This window comes from Erpetoichthys calabaricus, chromosome 4 (assembly GCF_900747795.2).
Source record: "Erpetoichthys calabaricus chromosome 4, fErpCal1.3, whole genome shotgun sequence".
NCBI classification, from domain to species: domain Eukaryota; kingdom Metazoa; phylum Chordata; class Cladistia; order Polypteriformes; family Polypteridae; genus Erpetoichthys; species Erpetoichthys calabaricus.
In genome coordinates this window covers 192,876,461-192,894,589 of record NC_041397.2, presented here as the reverse complement: position 1 = coordinate 192,894,589, position 18,129 = coordinate 192,876,461, and the positions used below count along the sequence as shown (strand labels likewise).

At 36.6% G+C, this 18,129-nt stretch overlaps 1 protein-coding gene across 11 annotated transcripts in view; it reads right to left on the bottom strand.

The window, feature by feature from the left end:
* Positions 1–18,129, bottom strand: part of dock9b (dedicator of cytokinesis 9b) — a 441,285-nt gene that overhangs the window by 162,291 nt on the left and 260,865 nt on the right. For all 11 annotated transcript variants that reach the window (XM_051926266.1, XM_051926269.1, XM_051926275.1 and 8 more), the window contains exon 8: positions 4,470–4,644. In XM_051926266.1, coding sequence (XP_051782226.1) covers positions 4,470–4,644 — 175 coding nt within the window. The remainder of the gene's footprint in view (positions 1–4,469; positions 4,645–18,129) is intronic.

The following is an 18,129-nucleotide window of genomic DNA, read 5'->3' as shown; positions in this document are numbered from 1 at the left end:
TCAAATATAACACAAGTAAACACAAAATGCAGTTTGTAAATGGTGGTTTTTATTATTTAGGGAGAAAAAAAAATCCAAACCTACATGGCCCTGTGTGAAAAAGTAATTGCCCCCTGAACCTAATAACTGGTTGGGCCACCCTTAGCAGCAATAACTGCAATCAAGCGTTTGTGATAACTTGCAATGAGTCTTTTACAGCACTCTGGAGGAATTTTGGCCCACTCATCTTTGCAAAATTGTTGTAATTCAGATTTATTTGAGGGTTTTCTAGCATGAACCGCCTTTTTAAGGTCATGCCATAGCATCTCAATTGGATTCAGGTCAGGACTTTGACTAGGCCACTCCAAAGTCTTCATTTTGTTTTTCTTCAGCCATTCAGAGGTGGATTTGCTGGTGTGTTTGGGGTCATTGTCCTGTTGCAGCACCCAAGATCGCTTCAGCTTGAGTTGACGAACAGATGGCCGGACATTCTCCTTCAGGATTTTTTTGGTAGACAGTAGAATTCATGGTTCCATCTATCACAGCAAGCCTTCCAGGTCCTGAAGCAGCAAAACAACCCCAGACCATCACACTACCACCACCATATTTTACTGTTGGTATGATGTTCTTTTTCTGAAATGCTGTGTTCCTTTTACGCCAGATGTAACGGGACATTTGCCTTCCAAAAAGTTCAACTTTTGACTCATCAGTCCACAAGGTATTTTCCCAAAAGTCTTGGAAATCATTGAGATGTTTCTTAGCAAAATTGAGACGAGCCCTAATGTTCTTTTTGCTTAACAGTGGTTTGCGTCTTGGAAATCTGCCATGCAGGCCATTTTTGCCCAGTCTCTTTCTTATGGTGGAGTCGTGAACACTGACCTTAATTGAGGCAAGTGAGGCCTGCAGTTCTTTAGACGTTGTCCTGGGGTCTTTTGTGACCTCTCGGATGAGTCGTCTCTGCGCTCTTGGGGTAATTTTGGTCGGCCGGCCACTCCTGGGAAGGTTCACCACTGTTCCATGTTTTTGCCATTTGTGGATAATGGCTCTCACTGTGGTTCGCTGGAGTCCCAAAGCTTTAGAAATGGCTTTATAACCTTTACCAGACTGATAGATCTCAATTACTTCTGTTCTCATTTGTTCCTGAATTTCTTTGGATCTTGGCATGATGTCTAGCTTTTGAGGTGCTTTTGGTCTACTTCTCTGTGTCAGGCAGCTCCTATTTAAGTGATTTCTTGATTGAAACAGGTGTGGCAGTAATCAGGCCTGGGGGTGGCTACGGAAATTGAACTCAGGTGTGATACACCACAGTTAGGTTATTTTTTAACAAGGGGGCAATTACTTTTTCACACAGGGCCATGTAGGTTTGGATTTTTTTTCTCCCTAAATAATAAAAACCATCATTTAAAAACTGCATTTTGTGTTTACTTGTGTTATATTTGACTAATGGTTAAATGTGTTTGATGATCAGAAACATTTTGTGTGACAAACATGCAAAAGAATAAGAAATCAGGAAGGGGGCAAATAGTTTTTCACACCACTGTATATGACAGCAACACAATGACAACACAATTACATTGACAATCATGTTACGTTATTTTTAAAATGTTTACCTTTTCATAACCTGTTTAACACAGTACTTCTCCGCTGCGAAGCGCGGGTATTTTGCTAGTATATATATATCTCTAGGCAAATCCCCTCGCTTCGCAGCAGCGAAGTACTGCTTTTAAATTTTTATTAAGAAGAAAAGAAAACCTTTTTAAATTGAGGGAAAATATACCAATAACAATTTGTTAAGGATCTGTTTTTTTTTGAAGCTGCCTTTACACAGCCTCTCCGCTGTTTTATAAACGAACGCCATATAAGGCCGTCCTTTCTCCTTGCTTAGCGGTTCTGTATTCTTTTATTGTTCGTTTATTACGATTGTTATAGTTATTGTGTAGCTATTTGAGACTCACTTTTCTGTTCAGGTACCCATTTCCTTTATGTAATCCGCGGATTCTCTGCTATTTTTTGTTTGTTTATTAAGATTATAGTTATTTATTGATTCCCTTCTTTAGCTGACTGCCTGCTCATATAAGGCGCTCTGCTGTTTTTTTGTGAAGCAGCCTTTACACAGCTTCTCCGCTGTTTTATAAACGAACACCATATAAGGTCATCCTTTTTCCTTGCTACGCCAAGGAAGCAGCCTTTTTATTTAATTTATTGTTCGTTTATTACGATTGTTATAGTTCTCTTTGTATACCACGTTGTCAGTTCAGCACTCCGGTTGTAATATGACCAAGCCGTGCAAGCTTACTGTTGAGAATGCAACGTATAGTTGTACAGGAGAAAAGCAATCTTGCCTCAAATCAATGGCAATCTTTTGTAGGTCTATGAACTTAATTTAAACTTTAGGTTTACACGGTGCTTTGTTTCCAAAGTACCTGCACTCTTGAAAATGTCTGTATGCGTCAGTCGCTTCATATTCTTTTCCCACATTATCAATTGTGTAATGTGTTTTTTGAACAGGTTTAATTCATCGAAGTGATCACTCGTGCTGCATTCAGTCAATTCACATGAGCCGCTCTCTTGTGTGATGTTGCGATGTCCACGGCTTTATTTAATGTTAGCTAAGACCCGGCACTTAAAAGTTTCTCGCTACAGCAATTTTAACTCCGTTACAAAGTGCTCCAAAGTCTCGTTTATACCTCGTGTCTTCTCATTAAACTTGTATGTCGCGAATATGGTATTGCAAACGGCAGCGGGAGCGTTTCTATAAACTTAATTTAAACTTACGGTTTACACTGTGCTTTGTTTCCGCAGTAGCTGCACTTATGAATATGCTTGTATGCGTCACTCGCTCGCGTCTTATTGTTTCGCTGCCTTCTCAATTGTGCAATGAATTTTTTTTCAGCGCTCTTTGGGGCTCTTCCTTGTTTTCTACGTACTGCGTTCACAGTCAGTTCACATGATTACGTAGGAAGCGTGATGACGCGATACGCAACTCCGCCTCCCACGGCCATCGAGCTGCAGTCTATTACAGTATATGAACAAAAAAGAGGTTCCAGTTATGACCATTACACGTAGAATTTCGAAATGAAACCTGCCACCTTTTGTAAGTAAGCTGTAAGGAATGAGCCTGCCAAATTTCAGCCTTCCACCTACACGGGAAGTTGGAGAATTAGTGAGTGAGTGAGTGAGTGAGTGAGTGAGTGAGTGAGGGCTTTGCCTTTTATTAGTATAGATATAACAGAATAAAAAGAAATCAGATTAGGGTACAGCACTAAAAGGTTATCATTTGTTTTTTATTCAGTTTTAATCTCTCAGTCGCGTTCAAGCTCCCCCAGATCTGACACTGATGTTTTCAAATAAAGATATGCTATAACAAAGGTGAACTCAGATGAGGATGAGCAATGCATGCCGAGTTCGCCATGGTATCGTGCAAAGTTCTGTTTGTGATTATGTTTTGTGATAGTCTTCATATAAAAAAATGTATATGTTACTTATATAAAAACCACATTGAATGTTATTTACCTGTTTACCTTGATTTATTTACTTATCTTCCTACAGCGTAAAGTCACAAGTAGACTGCACAGCTTCCTATGTTTGATCGACACGGGCATGCTGACAAAGTATATGTGTAATGCCATGAAAATTGCGGTGGCAGCTTCCACCTGCAGCTATAGACTCTTCAGTACGTGAGCCTGACTGCGTTCTCGTACCATTGCTCACATAATGAAGTGTCAGCATGGCACTGCCAGGTCTAAACACTAGCGTGGAGAGTAGCTAGCGTACTGAGGAGTCTATAGCTGCAGGTGAATGCTGCTGCAGCACTTTTCGAGGCATTACACATATACTTTGTCAGCATGCATATGTTCAAAATAATGACATATTATTTACTCTATACAACTCCAGGTACCTTACACTGAGATAAACAAGGCTTGAGCTCCATCGGTAGGGTGGATGGGATAGCAGTCTTGTTGCTGCTTGTGCTGATCGACGCATTTACTAAACAAAAGACGCTGATGGAGAGGTGCAAAGGAATTTAAGGTGGTCTGGGATTACGTGTTATTTTTGTAGGCTTCAGGGATTCTAGTGTTAACTGGCTTCTGTTGAAACTGAAGCTGACAGTTTAAATAACTAACTAACTCAAACTCACTGAAACTCTTGAAACTATTCTTATGTAAACATGTAAAGGAAGGCTGAAGAGGACTGCAGGATAAGGTAAAAGAGTGTTAGTTTGCTGCATTCATTTCAGGATTTATTACTCATTAGGAAAAATTAACCCTAAGTGTACAGCAGTAAGTAGTGCAATGGACACTAATGCTCACAAATTTCACTCTATCATTCTCTATGTGGCTGTGCACTTATTTTCATTGTTATATTTTTATTTAAGCAACTGTACTCTAGTTTTGCACTTGTAAAGCACCCTGAGATAGCATCCTAAATCTTTTATTTAATTAAGAAAAAAATTACAGATTGTTTTAAGGTCAGAAAGAAGTGTGCCTCACCATCATGTGACTCCCCATTTCTTTTCTCCTGCATGACAGCTTCAAAGTTGCTCTGAAGGATTTTGTTCAAGGTTGTAATCCATTCCTCCATTTCAACCTCACTGTCTGCTGCCAAAAGATAACTGCTCTTATCTTGCATTTTGAGCTCAAAGGCAAAACGGCGCACTTTGTTATTCTGAAATAAAACATATGGCAAATGTTAAATTAAAAAAAAAGAAAAAAGCTGTACTCAATTACAGTACCTATATAATTGGCACAGTGCAGCAAAGAACATGATTAATATTAACGTTCAGCCAAAACAGTCAGAACACAGAGGAGCAGCCCTAAAAATTTAATTTAAAAAAATAAATTGTCTGATCTGAGTTGAAAAACACAGCATGCCATGTGCTCAGTTTAAACACTGAAAATGTATTATTTTTAATCTCAGGGCAGAACAAATAAAGAACAGATTCCATTCCTGAAATAAGAATCAATAGCAACAGTGGCAGTATCTACAGGTGGTGTTCAACAGTGGGGTATGAATCCTGAAAGTTTCCAGAAAAATGTGCTTACTTGGTTTTTACTGCTTGTACAATTTCTTTGTGATATTCTTTATTAATCCCCAAGGGAAATTGTCTTTTTACATGATCGGCCATTGTACAGCACCCTGGAGCAATTTTCAGGTTACGGCCTCGCTCAAGGGCCAACCGGAGTAGAATCCCATCGGGCAGTGTGACAATGCGGGTTTGCTCCACTCTCCCGTCTTACTTCTGGGAGCTCTTGAAACCAATACCGTCAGTAATGTCACCGATAAGCTAGGCAGTGAGGCACAACAAAGTAAGAGGATGGTGCAAAAGTGTAAAGTGCTTTTATTAAAACAGCAAACAAAAACAAAGTGTCCAAATAAATAGTGCAATGCTTTAAGAGAAGTCATTAAATACATAATCCATTAAAAGGAGTGAAAGGTGGAGGTTAAAATTCAATAGAAAAAAAACAATAAATAAATCCTTTAAAAACGAGGTTAAAACAACTGCTGGAAGCTGTCCTTTAAAACAAAGCCCGTGTGCCTTTCTTTGACTGGTGACTCCTCTGCTTCTTCCTTCCAGGCTATGCACCAGGGGAGCCACCCTACCTGCAGCTGACCTTCTCTCTACCTTCTGATCTGGAGGCTTCCTGATCCCTGGCTTCGGTTCAGCTCTCTCCAGACCAAGACTTGGGTTCCCCCAGTGGTTAGGACACTCACGCTGGGGAATCCAGCTCCTAAGCCTCTCAACTCCTGCTGTTTTCCACGGCGAGCCAACCTACTTCTGGTCACTCCTGCTCGCTCCTCACAATACTCAGCGGGAGCAACCACAATCGACTGCCCTAGGTGTCGGCCAAACACCCTGCTAGGGCTCACTGTCCAGCTGCCTGTGAGCCTGCGCTCGCTCACTCACTCACTCACTCTCTCGCACAGGCTATCCTCTCCCCGCTGCTTCCTGCCGCCTTCCTCACTCATAACCACCGTCTGTTTTCTTTCCTCTTTTTTCCCCTTCTAACCACCTCGCGTTTCTATTTATCATGGGGATGTGGATCAGCTGTGGCAATTAGCAGCTCCCGGGAACAATTACAGATGCGGATGACTCCTCACCTGTGCACTTAAGTGCGGATTGCCTGCATCACAAATGCCCCCTGGAACTGCTTGGCCACACACACACCACACCCCCTCGCTAAGCCGTGAGTGCAGCGATTATTTATTTAAAAAGTGGCCTCTTTGACGTGAGCTGTGGACCCACTATACCACAGGCAGTAACAGGATTTAAACTGGAAATCTTTTTTTTAAATTTATTTATTCGCATTATATATTTTCTTACTATTTCTTGTTATTTTTCGCATATCCCTTGGGGTCAGAGTGTAGATTCAGCCATTGTACAGCGGGCCCCTGGAGCAATTGCGGGTTAATGGCCTTCTTGACACCTGTGCACATCCTTAGCCTCTGAGTTACCACTCCACCCAAATTATAGTCATCTGGACATTTCAGAACTGTAAGGGAGAGTTTTATGTCAATTAGAGACGAGATCTGCTATAGTATGTTTAGTAAATTATTAAAGGTGATATAAGAGTTAATCTGGTCAGACAAAAGGCTAAGAATCTTCAAATCTTACAATAATTTGCACATTTTTTTAAAATGCTGACAGAACAGCATATGATTTTTCTTCTTTTATAATTTAACAAATGAATTTAATTGACTGAACAATCTCTTCTTATTGTTATATTCCCTGACTTACTCTATAGATATCCAAAGCATCTACATTATCAGATTGCTTAAAATGGATCTTTGACTCTTTTTCAGTATTCATGATTAACTCACATTTGATGGTAAAATCAGTCCTCGAGTGAATGAGAATGGCTTGTGATATAACTAATGGATGGATTTATTTTAATAGGACTAACAACTGGATATCAAGAGGCTAGAAGCTGATTCATGAAAAGTTGCAAACGAAAGAGGCAGGCAAATTCTAAAGTAAAAATATACAGATAACCAAAACCAAATTAACTTACATTAACTTTTAGAAAAATTGTTTGGGAAAGTGTAATCAAACATGTAACCAAAGATACAATAACACAGAAATACCAACACTAAAAATGCATGGGAATTAAGGGTTTTGAAGGACTCAATAACTGTGCTAAGTCACAATGCCCCCAACCCCCCCACACAAAATCCTAGAGGTTATATAAAAACAAAAGCACTCCCATTACTCCCAAATCTCAAAGAAGGTCTGTGTATTGCATGACATTAAACAGACCCCCACAAAACAATAGGTCCAGGGTTGATGCCATTAACACATTTTTTGTCATTAATTATTGCTAAAGAAAATGATATTGGTGCTACATACATACAGTATAAAAAAATCACATGCAAGTCACTTTCACTAGCTCCATTCACACCTGTACTAATCAGAGATGAAAATAACCAGAAGAATTTTCCCAACACACACTAAATAACATAAACAAAATACAACACCAGCACTTTAAATATATGCAGCAATCCATGGCAGTACAACCCTTGGCACTTATTAATAACTTTAATAGAAAACTAAATGAATAAAGGCAGCCCATTGTTGAGTACTCATAATATTTTCAAAGGCCTTTCCTCTGAGAGAATTAAATATTCCAATTTGTGATCCATTAAATTTTGTGATCTACAAAATCACAGCAATATGAGTAACGGGTCTATTTCTAAATCTTATTCAATATATTGCGCTTTAAATATATCAATACAAAGTGAGCTGAATTTGAAAATTGCAGCAGAACTACTGCATTTGTTAATATAAATTTTTAATGATTGGCATGGTCATTCTAATAATAAACCATTACTGTCTAAAAAGAAACTAGGACAGTTGCAAAACTGTGCAAAAAGTGAAAGAAAAGGAGGTGGCTTTGATTGCTCATTACACAGAAACAATCATTACCTGAAAAAATTATTATAATTTTTGTCACTATATCAGTCTCATCATCCTTTAATCTTGCTTCAAAACTTTAGTTGAGTATTCATTAACTTTATAGCTGTTACATTCCTCTCCAAAACTCTCTTTCCATAATATTGTCCCAGAAAACATTTAAATCAAGGCTACCTTCATCCTACTTTCTGAAATGTTCTGTCTTCACTGCTCTAATGTTGTAAAAGGGATTCTTCTGGGGCTTAGTTTCAGTTGATTCTTCATTCCACAGTGTAATGTTCTCTATGTTTGGTCCCTCCCAAGATCTCCTCAGTGTCTACCAACGCTGTACTTTAAACTGGTATTATCCAAAAATGACAACATTTTTTTTTAGCAATTTTCTATAAGTAAATGTTGACTGAATGATTGGAATCAAAGAAGTTAAGTGGTATGATAATAAATGGTTGCAATTTTGTCTAAAAGTGTTGGAGACTAATTCTCAAAAAAAATGTGAATTTTCTTTTTTTCTTACCTGGATGTACCTTTCTTATAAATTTGTGCCTGCAAGTTGACAAAATGGTATCGCTTTCTTTCATTACTGTGCATACTTCCTGTACTAAAATGTTAACCAGAACACCTTGATAAAAATGGGCTAAAACAAAGCCCTGTATACAGTATGTGCTGGGTGTCTATAATATTGCCAGTCTTAAACCACCTGGTAAAAGAAGGAAAAAAAAAGGAAAAAAAAAAAACAAACAAAAAAACAGGAGTATGCAAACAGTGCTATAAGCAATTTACATTTAGGTGTGTTTTTGATAACATGTATAGCATCATGGGACAGCACCAGATGGCTAGTTTAGGTGTGCTAGAATAACTGTGAGCAGAAGGCGTGACACTGTAAAAGTTAAAAAAAAGAATTATAGAGTTCAGATTTGGAAAATTAGTTGAGATGAAGGCTTCCTAATGCTGAAGAAGTGAAACCAATAGTTGAAATGAAGTGGTGAAATAAACAAATGCCATTCAGAAATGTAAGTGTAGGTAGCATAAGAAACAACCTAAAAAATATGTGTTTATTTTAGGTGTCAGGTCAAAATGCGTTTTTGCTGCTATTTATGGTTTCTTATGTTGTATTTAAAGACATCTTTTGAATACTGCATCTTTTTCTTGCCACTTCTAGTTTAGTTAACAATGCCGACTGATGCTAAGTGATGTCTCTAACACTATTTAGAAATATATATTTTCATGTATAAAATTACATTTCATACAAGAGAATGTTGCATTATGTATGCTTTGACTGGTGCAACCTGTAGAATATCAGTGAGGAATATTTTTGAGGAAAATAAAGGTAACATTTGCTCTCCTATTTTGTCATTAAAAAATGCCTTTTGTATCAGTTAGCCAAGTTTTTAGTGCAGTGTATAAGGTAATTTTCAAAAGAAAAGTATAAAACTGCAAAACTGACACCTTGGTCAAAAAACAAAGCAAATATTACCTGTGGCAGTTTATTCCACAAGCACACTGCCAATATCTGATTCCTAAGATTAAGACCAATAGTGAACTTTATAGGAAGTTACTTTTTATTTACTGGGAAATAAACTAATAAATCAGTCTTCTGTTTTTTATTAACTTACAGTCTAGTCAGTCTGTTCAGTTAAGGGTTGTGTGGAGCTGGTGCTTATCACAGCAGCACTCAGCAAAATGCAGAAACCAGCACTGAAAAGAACATAGGAGCTGCATTCATTCACAAGTACCTAATTTAGAGTCACAAATAATCCTTAATATTGCACATTCTGATTAGCAAACTAGGATAATAGAATGATGAGAACAGTCCAGAGCATTGTTATACTCAGAGGTGGGTAGTAACGAGTTACATTTACTCCGTTACATTTACTTGAGTAACTTTTTAAAAAAATTGTACTTCTAAGAGTAGTTTTACTGCACCATACTTTTTGCTTTTACTTGAGTACATTTGTGAAGAAGAAACGCTACTCTTATTCCGCTACATTGGGCAACACTCGAATCGTTACTTTTTTCCATTAGATACGCTATATTTTTGCCAGAGAAGCCGCCAGTGGATCTACTGCATGACTGTTTCGCCAATCAGACGTAGCAATAATAATCACAAGACTCCGTTTCACCAATCAGACGTAGCAACAATAATCATAAGACTCCGTTTCACAAATCAGACATATCCATGCAGTCTCATGACCACTCCTCACTGACAGCGGACAGGGAAAGAAAGAATACAAGTGGAACCTCGGTTTGCGAGCATAATTCATTCTGGAAACATGCTCGCAATCCAAAGCACTCGTATATCAAAGCGAATTTCTTCATACGAAATAATGGAAACTGATGATTCGTTCCACAACCCAAAACTATTCATATAAAATGATTAATACAAAATATAAAGTAAAAATACAAAAAACAAATTAATCTGCACTTTACCTTTGAAAAGAATCATGGCTGGTGTGAGTGAGTTTCTAAACTCTTGTGGGATTTCACCCAACGGGATGACATGCGGAAGAGCGTCCTGAAGCAACCACAGGCACCCAGCACTGTAGCAGTTCGCCGTAAAAGTGAATCTGAAAAGATCGTGGTCATGCTATAAGCACCTGCCGTTGATGGGTGATACAAGGAACATTATAAATGCGCAGGACACTGTATTACTTGGCCACTAACCTGGGCATGACCCTGCCTGACTGCTGTGTCTGTGTATGGGAGAGTGGCAGATCCCACTACAATAAATAACCGCGCCGATCCTGTTTCAAGCTGAATAAAGATTGTGTCGCTAATGTATTGAGACTTAGCTTCGTGTTTTGGGGTTCAAGACAGGGACTTATACGTCATAGTACACACTCAGGTCACAATGCTGTAGTAAACAGTATACGCTCATACAGATGTTGACTATATGAGTGAGGCACGCCGACAGACGATTGCCCACAATCCCACAGTGAGAAAGAGAAAAACCATCAGCTTAGTTGTGATCACGAGATGCTCGGCAGACAAAGCGTATATGGACTACTCGTATTGCAAGACCTCACTCGTTTATCAAGTCAAAATTTATTAAAAATTTTAGCTCGTCTTGCAAAACACTCGCCAACCAAGGTTCCACTTGTACATGAAAAATGAGAGCCAACTCCTGCTGAAGCTTAACCATCAATTCACTGAGTGAACAACAAGCACATTTTAACCAAACATGCACAGACACATACAATCAAGGTAAAGTGAGACTTCTTGTATGTGCATAACCTGCCTTGTTGTAATGTTATTTTCTATCAGATTGACTACTGCAATGCGGTGTTCACTGGATGTTCAAACTGTTCTTTATACAGTCTCCAGTTAATCCAAAATGCGGCTGCGAGAATTATTACAAGAACAAGAAAATACGAACACATAACTCCAGTTCTTAAATCCTTACACTGGCTCCAGGTTAAGTTTAGGGCAGATTTCAAAATCCTTCTTTTAACATATAAAGCATTAAATGGTCGAGGTCCGGCTTACTTGTCTGAACTTATCATGACTTACAAACCTGAGCGCACATTAAGATCTCAAGATGCCGGTCTGCTTATGATTCCAAGGATTAATAAAATAACAGTGGGAGGTTGAGCTTTTAGTTACAGGGCCCCTAAACTGTGGAATGGTCTGCCTGCTACTATAAGAGATGCCCCTTCGGTCTCAGCTTTTAAATCCCGGCTGAAGACTCACTAATTCAGTTTAGCATATCCTGACTAGAGCTGCTGATTAACTGTACAGACTGCATCTCTGTTGTTAGTCATTAGCACTTAAACATAAGTAACATGACAGTTATAATTGTACACTAACCCTCACTTATTCTGTTTTTCTTCTCGGTACTCAAATGTGGCACTTGGTGCCATGGCCCACCTGCCAAGTTGTTTTGCCTGCCTAAGGAAAAGTCATCCCAGATGGAGGATCGCAGGAATCGTGGGAAAGAGGGGTCCTTTCATCAGATTGGCTGGCCCAGCACTGTTTCAGCCGTGGAATGGCCAAATGGAGGAGGCAGCTTGAAGGATGAGGTCTCCAGGACTCTACACAAATTCAAATCTTATCATGGGATATATCATCTACTCTAAATTCTGCTCTGTACTTCTAAAATTTATATTTTTTATTTCTTACTATATTGAGGAATTGTTCTGTTCTGTGTACTGCATTGTATTGTATTGACCCCCTTCTTCTGACACCCACTGCACGCCCAACCTACCTGGAAAGGGGTCTCTCTTTGAACTTCCTTTCCCAAGGTTTCTTCCATTTTTTCCCTACAAGGTTTTTTTGGGAGTTTTTCCTTGTCTTCTTAGAGAGTCAAGGCTGGGGGGCTGTCAAGAGGCAGGGCCTGTTAAAGCCCATTGCGGCACTTCCTGTGTGATTTTGGGCTATACAAAAATAAACTGTATTGTATTGTATTGTATCAGCTGTGCTATTTGGGGGGCAAGTGAATATGCAGCATTATACTGTCAATGTACAGTATATCGTTATCACTGTAAGTAGTTTGCACTGTTCAAACATACATGTTACCTACTGTAGGTATTGGCTTCAAAAGCTTTGTTGTGAAAAACTGAGATTTGGAACTTTGTGTTATTTGTGCGTCTTAAGATGTTATGTATCTTTACTCATTTTTTATTTTATTATTTGGAAATAGCAGAATTTGCACATTATTTTATATTTTTGTCTGTCTTATTACAACATTTCTAAAAAATAAATCATTTATTGTGATCAATTACTCAGTACTTGAGTAGTCTTTTCACCAAATACTTTTTTACTCTTACTTGAGTAATTTTTTGGATGACTACTTTTTACTTCTACTTGAGTAATAATATTATCTTGAAGTAACGCTACTCTTACTTGAGTACAATTTTTGGCTACTTTACCCACCTCTGGTTATACTATGTATAAGCGCTTCTAAACTAAAAGAAGAAACAAAAGCCTTGAAGCAATGGAACTTAGTTACATAAAATGGCCACTCTAAAAAGTTGCATCTCTATGATAAAAACTTTACTAAACGCATAAATCAAAACTGCAGCTCAAAGCAAAGGCCACTTTAGTGTGCCAATTTAAAATAAATTTGGTATTTAAAAGAACAACAAGAAACACACCTATTCAAAACACAAGATTAAATAAAAACACATATATGGCAATTAAAGAAGAGAGGTTATTTCAAGTCTATTGCTATTTATATCTGTAATGAAGTTTTCAGCTGTGAAAACTTCAAAAACAATAGGAAATGTTAAAAAATTATATAAGCAGAAGAGAGAGCCACCATAAAAAAGAGAAAAGGCTGAAATATGCTCTTCTTGAAATAGTGAGAACATTAAATCTACATGGTTATGAGACATTCCAGATTCTTTGAACATTCAGTTCCATGTCATCACTCACTCTGATTCTGTTCCAAATATTTTTCTCTTTTCTTTGTAGTCCTTCATCTCCTCTTATTAAAACATGTCTGTTTATAGAAACTAAATCTGAAGTAGTGTATTAGTTCCAACTTGCCATAATAACTAAACCACCCATGAAAGAAAGATAACACTGCTGAGCACTTTGCACAAGCTACAGTAACTGCTATGTGAACATTATTTCTGTTTATTTTAAACTCTGTATTAATATACATTTATCCACAGAACTTTAATTCTCTACAGTTAAGGTATATTGAGGTGTACTGCCTTGAACAAGATAACTTGGAAATAGTGAGATTACAGTGTGTAACCTTAAGTTAAATAATTTTGCATATGAGTACTCGTACATTTAAATCACAATGAATGGTATACAAGGTTGCACATTTTTATTCCAAATTTGATCGTATTTTGCATGTTCACATCTCTAATGAATAGTTCTTTACTAGATTGTACTAATCTATTTGTTGATAAACTGAACTTCTGTTTACAAATTTGTGTCAGTGCTGGTGATGGCACTACCAGCAACAATTGGTACATAATGCAATGCTACATAACTGAAAATATTTACACTAGCTACTGTAAATATAAAAACTGCACAAAAATTTTGGCCATATGGTAAGCTGCAAACACCCATATGTTACAAGACACTCATTTTTTGTGAACACCAGGAACATCAATTATTAATAATATTCCACAATGCAAAATCTTTGACACTGAAAGTTGCTTTAATCCACCTATTTTCATAAACCTGCTACTAATATTAAGAATGCAAATACAAACAGACAACACATGTATCACTGCTGTCAAAATTATCACTTTTCGCACATGTGTCCGTATCACTGACATCAAAAAACATAATTATTCCTCCATGTATTTAGAGTTTTCCTGGATAATGTTCAACAAGATGGCAATATACCCAAGATGACAAATATTTACCACCTAGCAAATACAGCAGTTTGTGCCCTTTTCAGCTGGCTAATGTATACCTTAAGGGATTAAAGGAGGGGGTGAGAGGCAGCTTTCTTAATGTCTCAACAAAAAGTAAAATAGTCATTGAGCAATACTGCCTTAAACATAATAACTGAACACATTGAAACAGTTTATGATAAAATTGTTAAACTAAAATCTCAAAACATTTTGACAAACAGGCTGTAGATGTATGTTTAAAGTACTAGTCATTTATTTAATTCAAAGACATATTTTACACAAGTAAATCAATGTAAAAGTCTGGTTTCTAATAAAGTGATCAGTCAGTGTGAAGCAACTAAAATAATGTCTAAGCCTTTGCACATGTTTTTCAACAGTTGTGAAAGTGTACTTTTCACTGTGGGGATGTGTGATTGGTATGGCAAGAAAGGCTGATTTTTTAAACAGATTTTTTATTATCAATAATATATTATCAGTCACACGTACAACTTTTAAAATAACACTCTGAATTGCAAGACTTTACTGAAAAATTAGACATATTAAATAGATGCAACAAGAATAATTTGGGTAATTTCTAGCAGAAAATTATCATCTGCAGCAGGTGTAATTTGGCTCATAAATGTAAGAAATCTGACCAGTTGTTACGTTACCATTTCTTTCAAAGGTGTTATGGCTCTATTCTGCAAACTATTCTGGTCTTCTGGGCAATATCCAGCTATTCATCCCAAATGGAATTTAAGTTATATTTTGGTGGCAAAACCATTTTTCTGTACTCATGTTTGTTTCAGTATTAAGTATGCTAGTATGTAAAATGCAAACATTTGCAATGAATGAATGACCTCATAATTACAATATTGGTCAAATGGACCATTTATTTTTCTATGCCTAAAAAAATCAAGAAGGTCATTAGAAATGTGCCAGTTAAGAGAAAGGGGAACATAAAACAAGGAATGCCTTAAACCTCAGTGGTGTCAATGAATTAATTATCAGCATTTTCTGTGAGTCATATCTAACTCTCACTCAATCCCCATGATTCTTGTGAGAGTCTTGTGATTCAATTATTATACAGCTGCTTTTTTTGGAACATGAACATATGAATTTTGCTTAGGTTGTAACTAATGAAATCTTTTTCTAAATGTCATGAGTTGGAAAAGTAATAAATAATTCAAACATATCACCCCAAGACGCAGGACACAACAGGGCAGCAATAGGTTCTTAGACAGAGAAGCAAAAGAGTAATGAATTCTTAATTGTTCTTTCGAGAAAGAAAAATATAAGATTCAAACCATGCAACTACACAACTACTTTAATATTATGAAAGATACATATGAGTACCGAACAGTTTCTGTCAGATTTATCTGGCTGCTTTAAAACCAAAGAGAGCACAATGATTGTTTACCTTATAGCAACGGTTTGATCTTTACATGACACTTAAAGCACTATGAGTAATAATGAACTTATATTTCTTTCACAAATATTTTACAGAAAGGAATGACATGCATCCTAGTAATTAAAAGACTTATTTTTTTATGCCATGAATTAGATATCATTATCATAACCAGTAACACAAAACAGAAGTGCTCGTCCACAACTTCCTGAAAGTCTGTTAATCAATAATGACTATGATATAATAAATCAATGAGTAGTAGTAACTCAAAACTAAGACAGACAAAGGGTGTGATTGATCTGTTTTACAAATTCAAGTTGTGAAAAGATTTCCTACTCAGATTAATCCAAATATCTTTGTGCTTTACAAGTCTTACCCAATATTTTGTTTTCTTTCAAGTTTAGTATGCTTGCTCCAACTGAAAGTGTTGGTTAAAAAAAATTCTTAGTTCTGAAAATCCTAAATCTCCGTTTTTTTTTTTTTAAATTACCAAACTATTTCTTTAGCAACTTCTATGTAATTTCACTTTATTGTTGATATTCCACTGAGAAAGACACATCAAATGTTTTCTGATCAGTAAACTGTGAAATGTATCTATTTTGACTGTTTAAAACTATATCTGCATGCCATCTATATCCAAATTCCATATTTACACACTATAGGATTCAAAAAGGACCAACACACATAAATAAACAAGACTGTAATCAGGTGAAAGCCTGTGCTTTGTGTTAGTTCCACAGAAATTAAATATCTTACTTAAAAACATTTATTAATAGGGCTGCAAATAATAACAATTTTGCTAATCGAGTAGCTAGACAATACATATTTTGATTAACTAATTCATTGCGTGTTTTTTTAAAAAGCAATGCTTATACAAACGTGAAAGAATTTTATTCAAAATTGAAAACATTTTATTCCTTGTACAATGCCCTACTTGTTAACAATAGAAAATTTATGCTCTAAAAATTACACTTTGTCTAAAAAGAACATTTCTATGTGCTCTAGCTTAACACTTTCAAAGCTATTGTTGACATCAAGGGGGTACTATGAGGCTGAAACTATTGTTAAGTGTCCACAAACATTGTTTGATTTTATCTACTAGTTAATAGAAAAGATAGCAAGTGCACTGAATATTCATAGCTAGTGTCAAAAGATATGCCCTGCACAGAAACTTTAAAGTGCTTTAAAAAATAGAATTTTACCCAAGTATAAATTAGAGAAGAATCACCAGTTAATACAATGCATTTTGTTCACAAGGGTTCATGGCTGTGCTCTTGCACCAAGTGAGCTCATTTTTACAGATCTTTCAAAATGCAGATTTCATATTAAGTGTAAAGTTGAAATGACTCCAAACATAGTTTTGAGTTATTTGCTCTTCAGCCCTCTATTTCATTAACACCTTCTATATCTGCCACATTTCAAAATGTGATTAACATTTTTTTTTGGTCAATGAAATGATGCAAGTAACAAGGCAATTAATCAATAACGAAATTCACTGGTAACTGTTTTCATCATCAGTTATTATCAATGATATCTGTTAGTAGTTTCAGCCCTATTTATAAAATTTATTCATTTGCCTTTTTTTTTGGAAGAATGCGCAACTCTCAGAATTAGGTTAGTAGAATAAAAAAGAAGGTAAAAGCAAATATATCCATAATAATAATAATAATAATAAATAGTACCAACATATTCAGCTTACATCAGTTTTTATTTATAATAAACTGTCAAACCTTTTTTTATGGTTTGCCCATTATATTGTATTTATTAATTTTGGGCCATTTTTTGAATAGCTTTTTAAAATAATTTCACTGTGCATTTAAATTACAGGGTAGCATGGTGGTAGTGTTGCGGCCTCGCAGTAAAGACACCAGGGTTCATATCTCGGGTCCTCCCTCCCAGTTTTCTAGCGCAGTCCAAAAACATGCATGTTAGCTGGATTTGTGATACTAAATTGGCTCCAGTGTGTGGTTGGGGTAAGTGTGTGTGTGTGTGTTTGCCCCACGATGGACTGCCCTGCTTTCCAGGGATTTGTTCCTGCCATGCACCCTCATGCTGGCTGGAATAGGCTCCAGCCCCTGCCACAATCCAGCTCAGAACTATGCGGGTCAGAAAATGACTGAATGACTTAAATCATAATGTTTGTGAAGTATTTTGATCTTTTCTCATTTCATTCACACATAATCCTTCACAAATTATACATCAATGCATTGATATACAACTGTATAAAACCTTTAAGGCTTAAACCTTTTTACAATGTGATTACCAATACGGGTGGATTAACAATCAAAGTCTCCCTTACATATTAACAGTATATTTGCTCATATAAATTGTTAATGTATGTACGCTTACAGCTATTTTGCAAATAAATATTTATTAGAAGATTGCTCAGTGTTCGGTCCCTCAAAGTCCCTTACCTTCTCGTATAGTTGCATACACAAGCTCCTGTTTAAGTGTCTTTTTTAATGAAGCTTTATTTTAAATAGAATTTAGAAATATCTAACTTCTCACTGTAGTAAGTAATGCAGACACTGCACTAAGCTTAT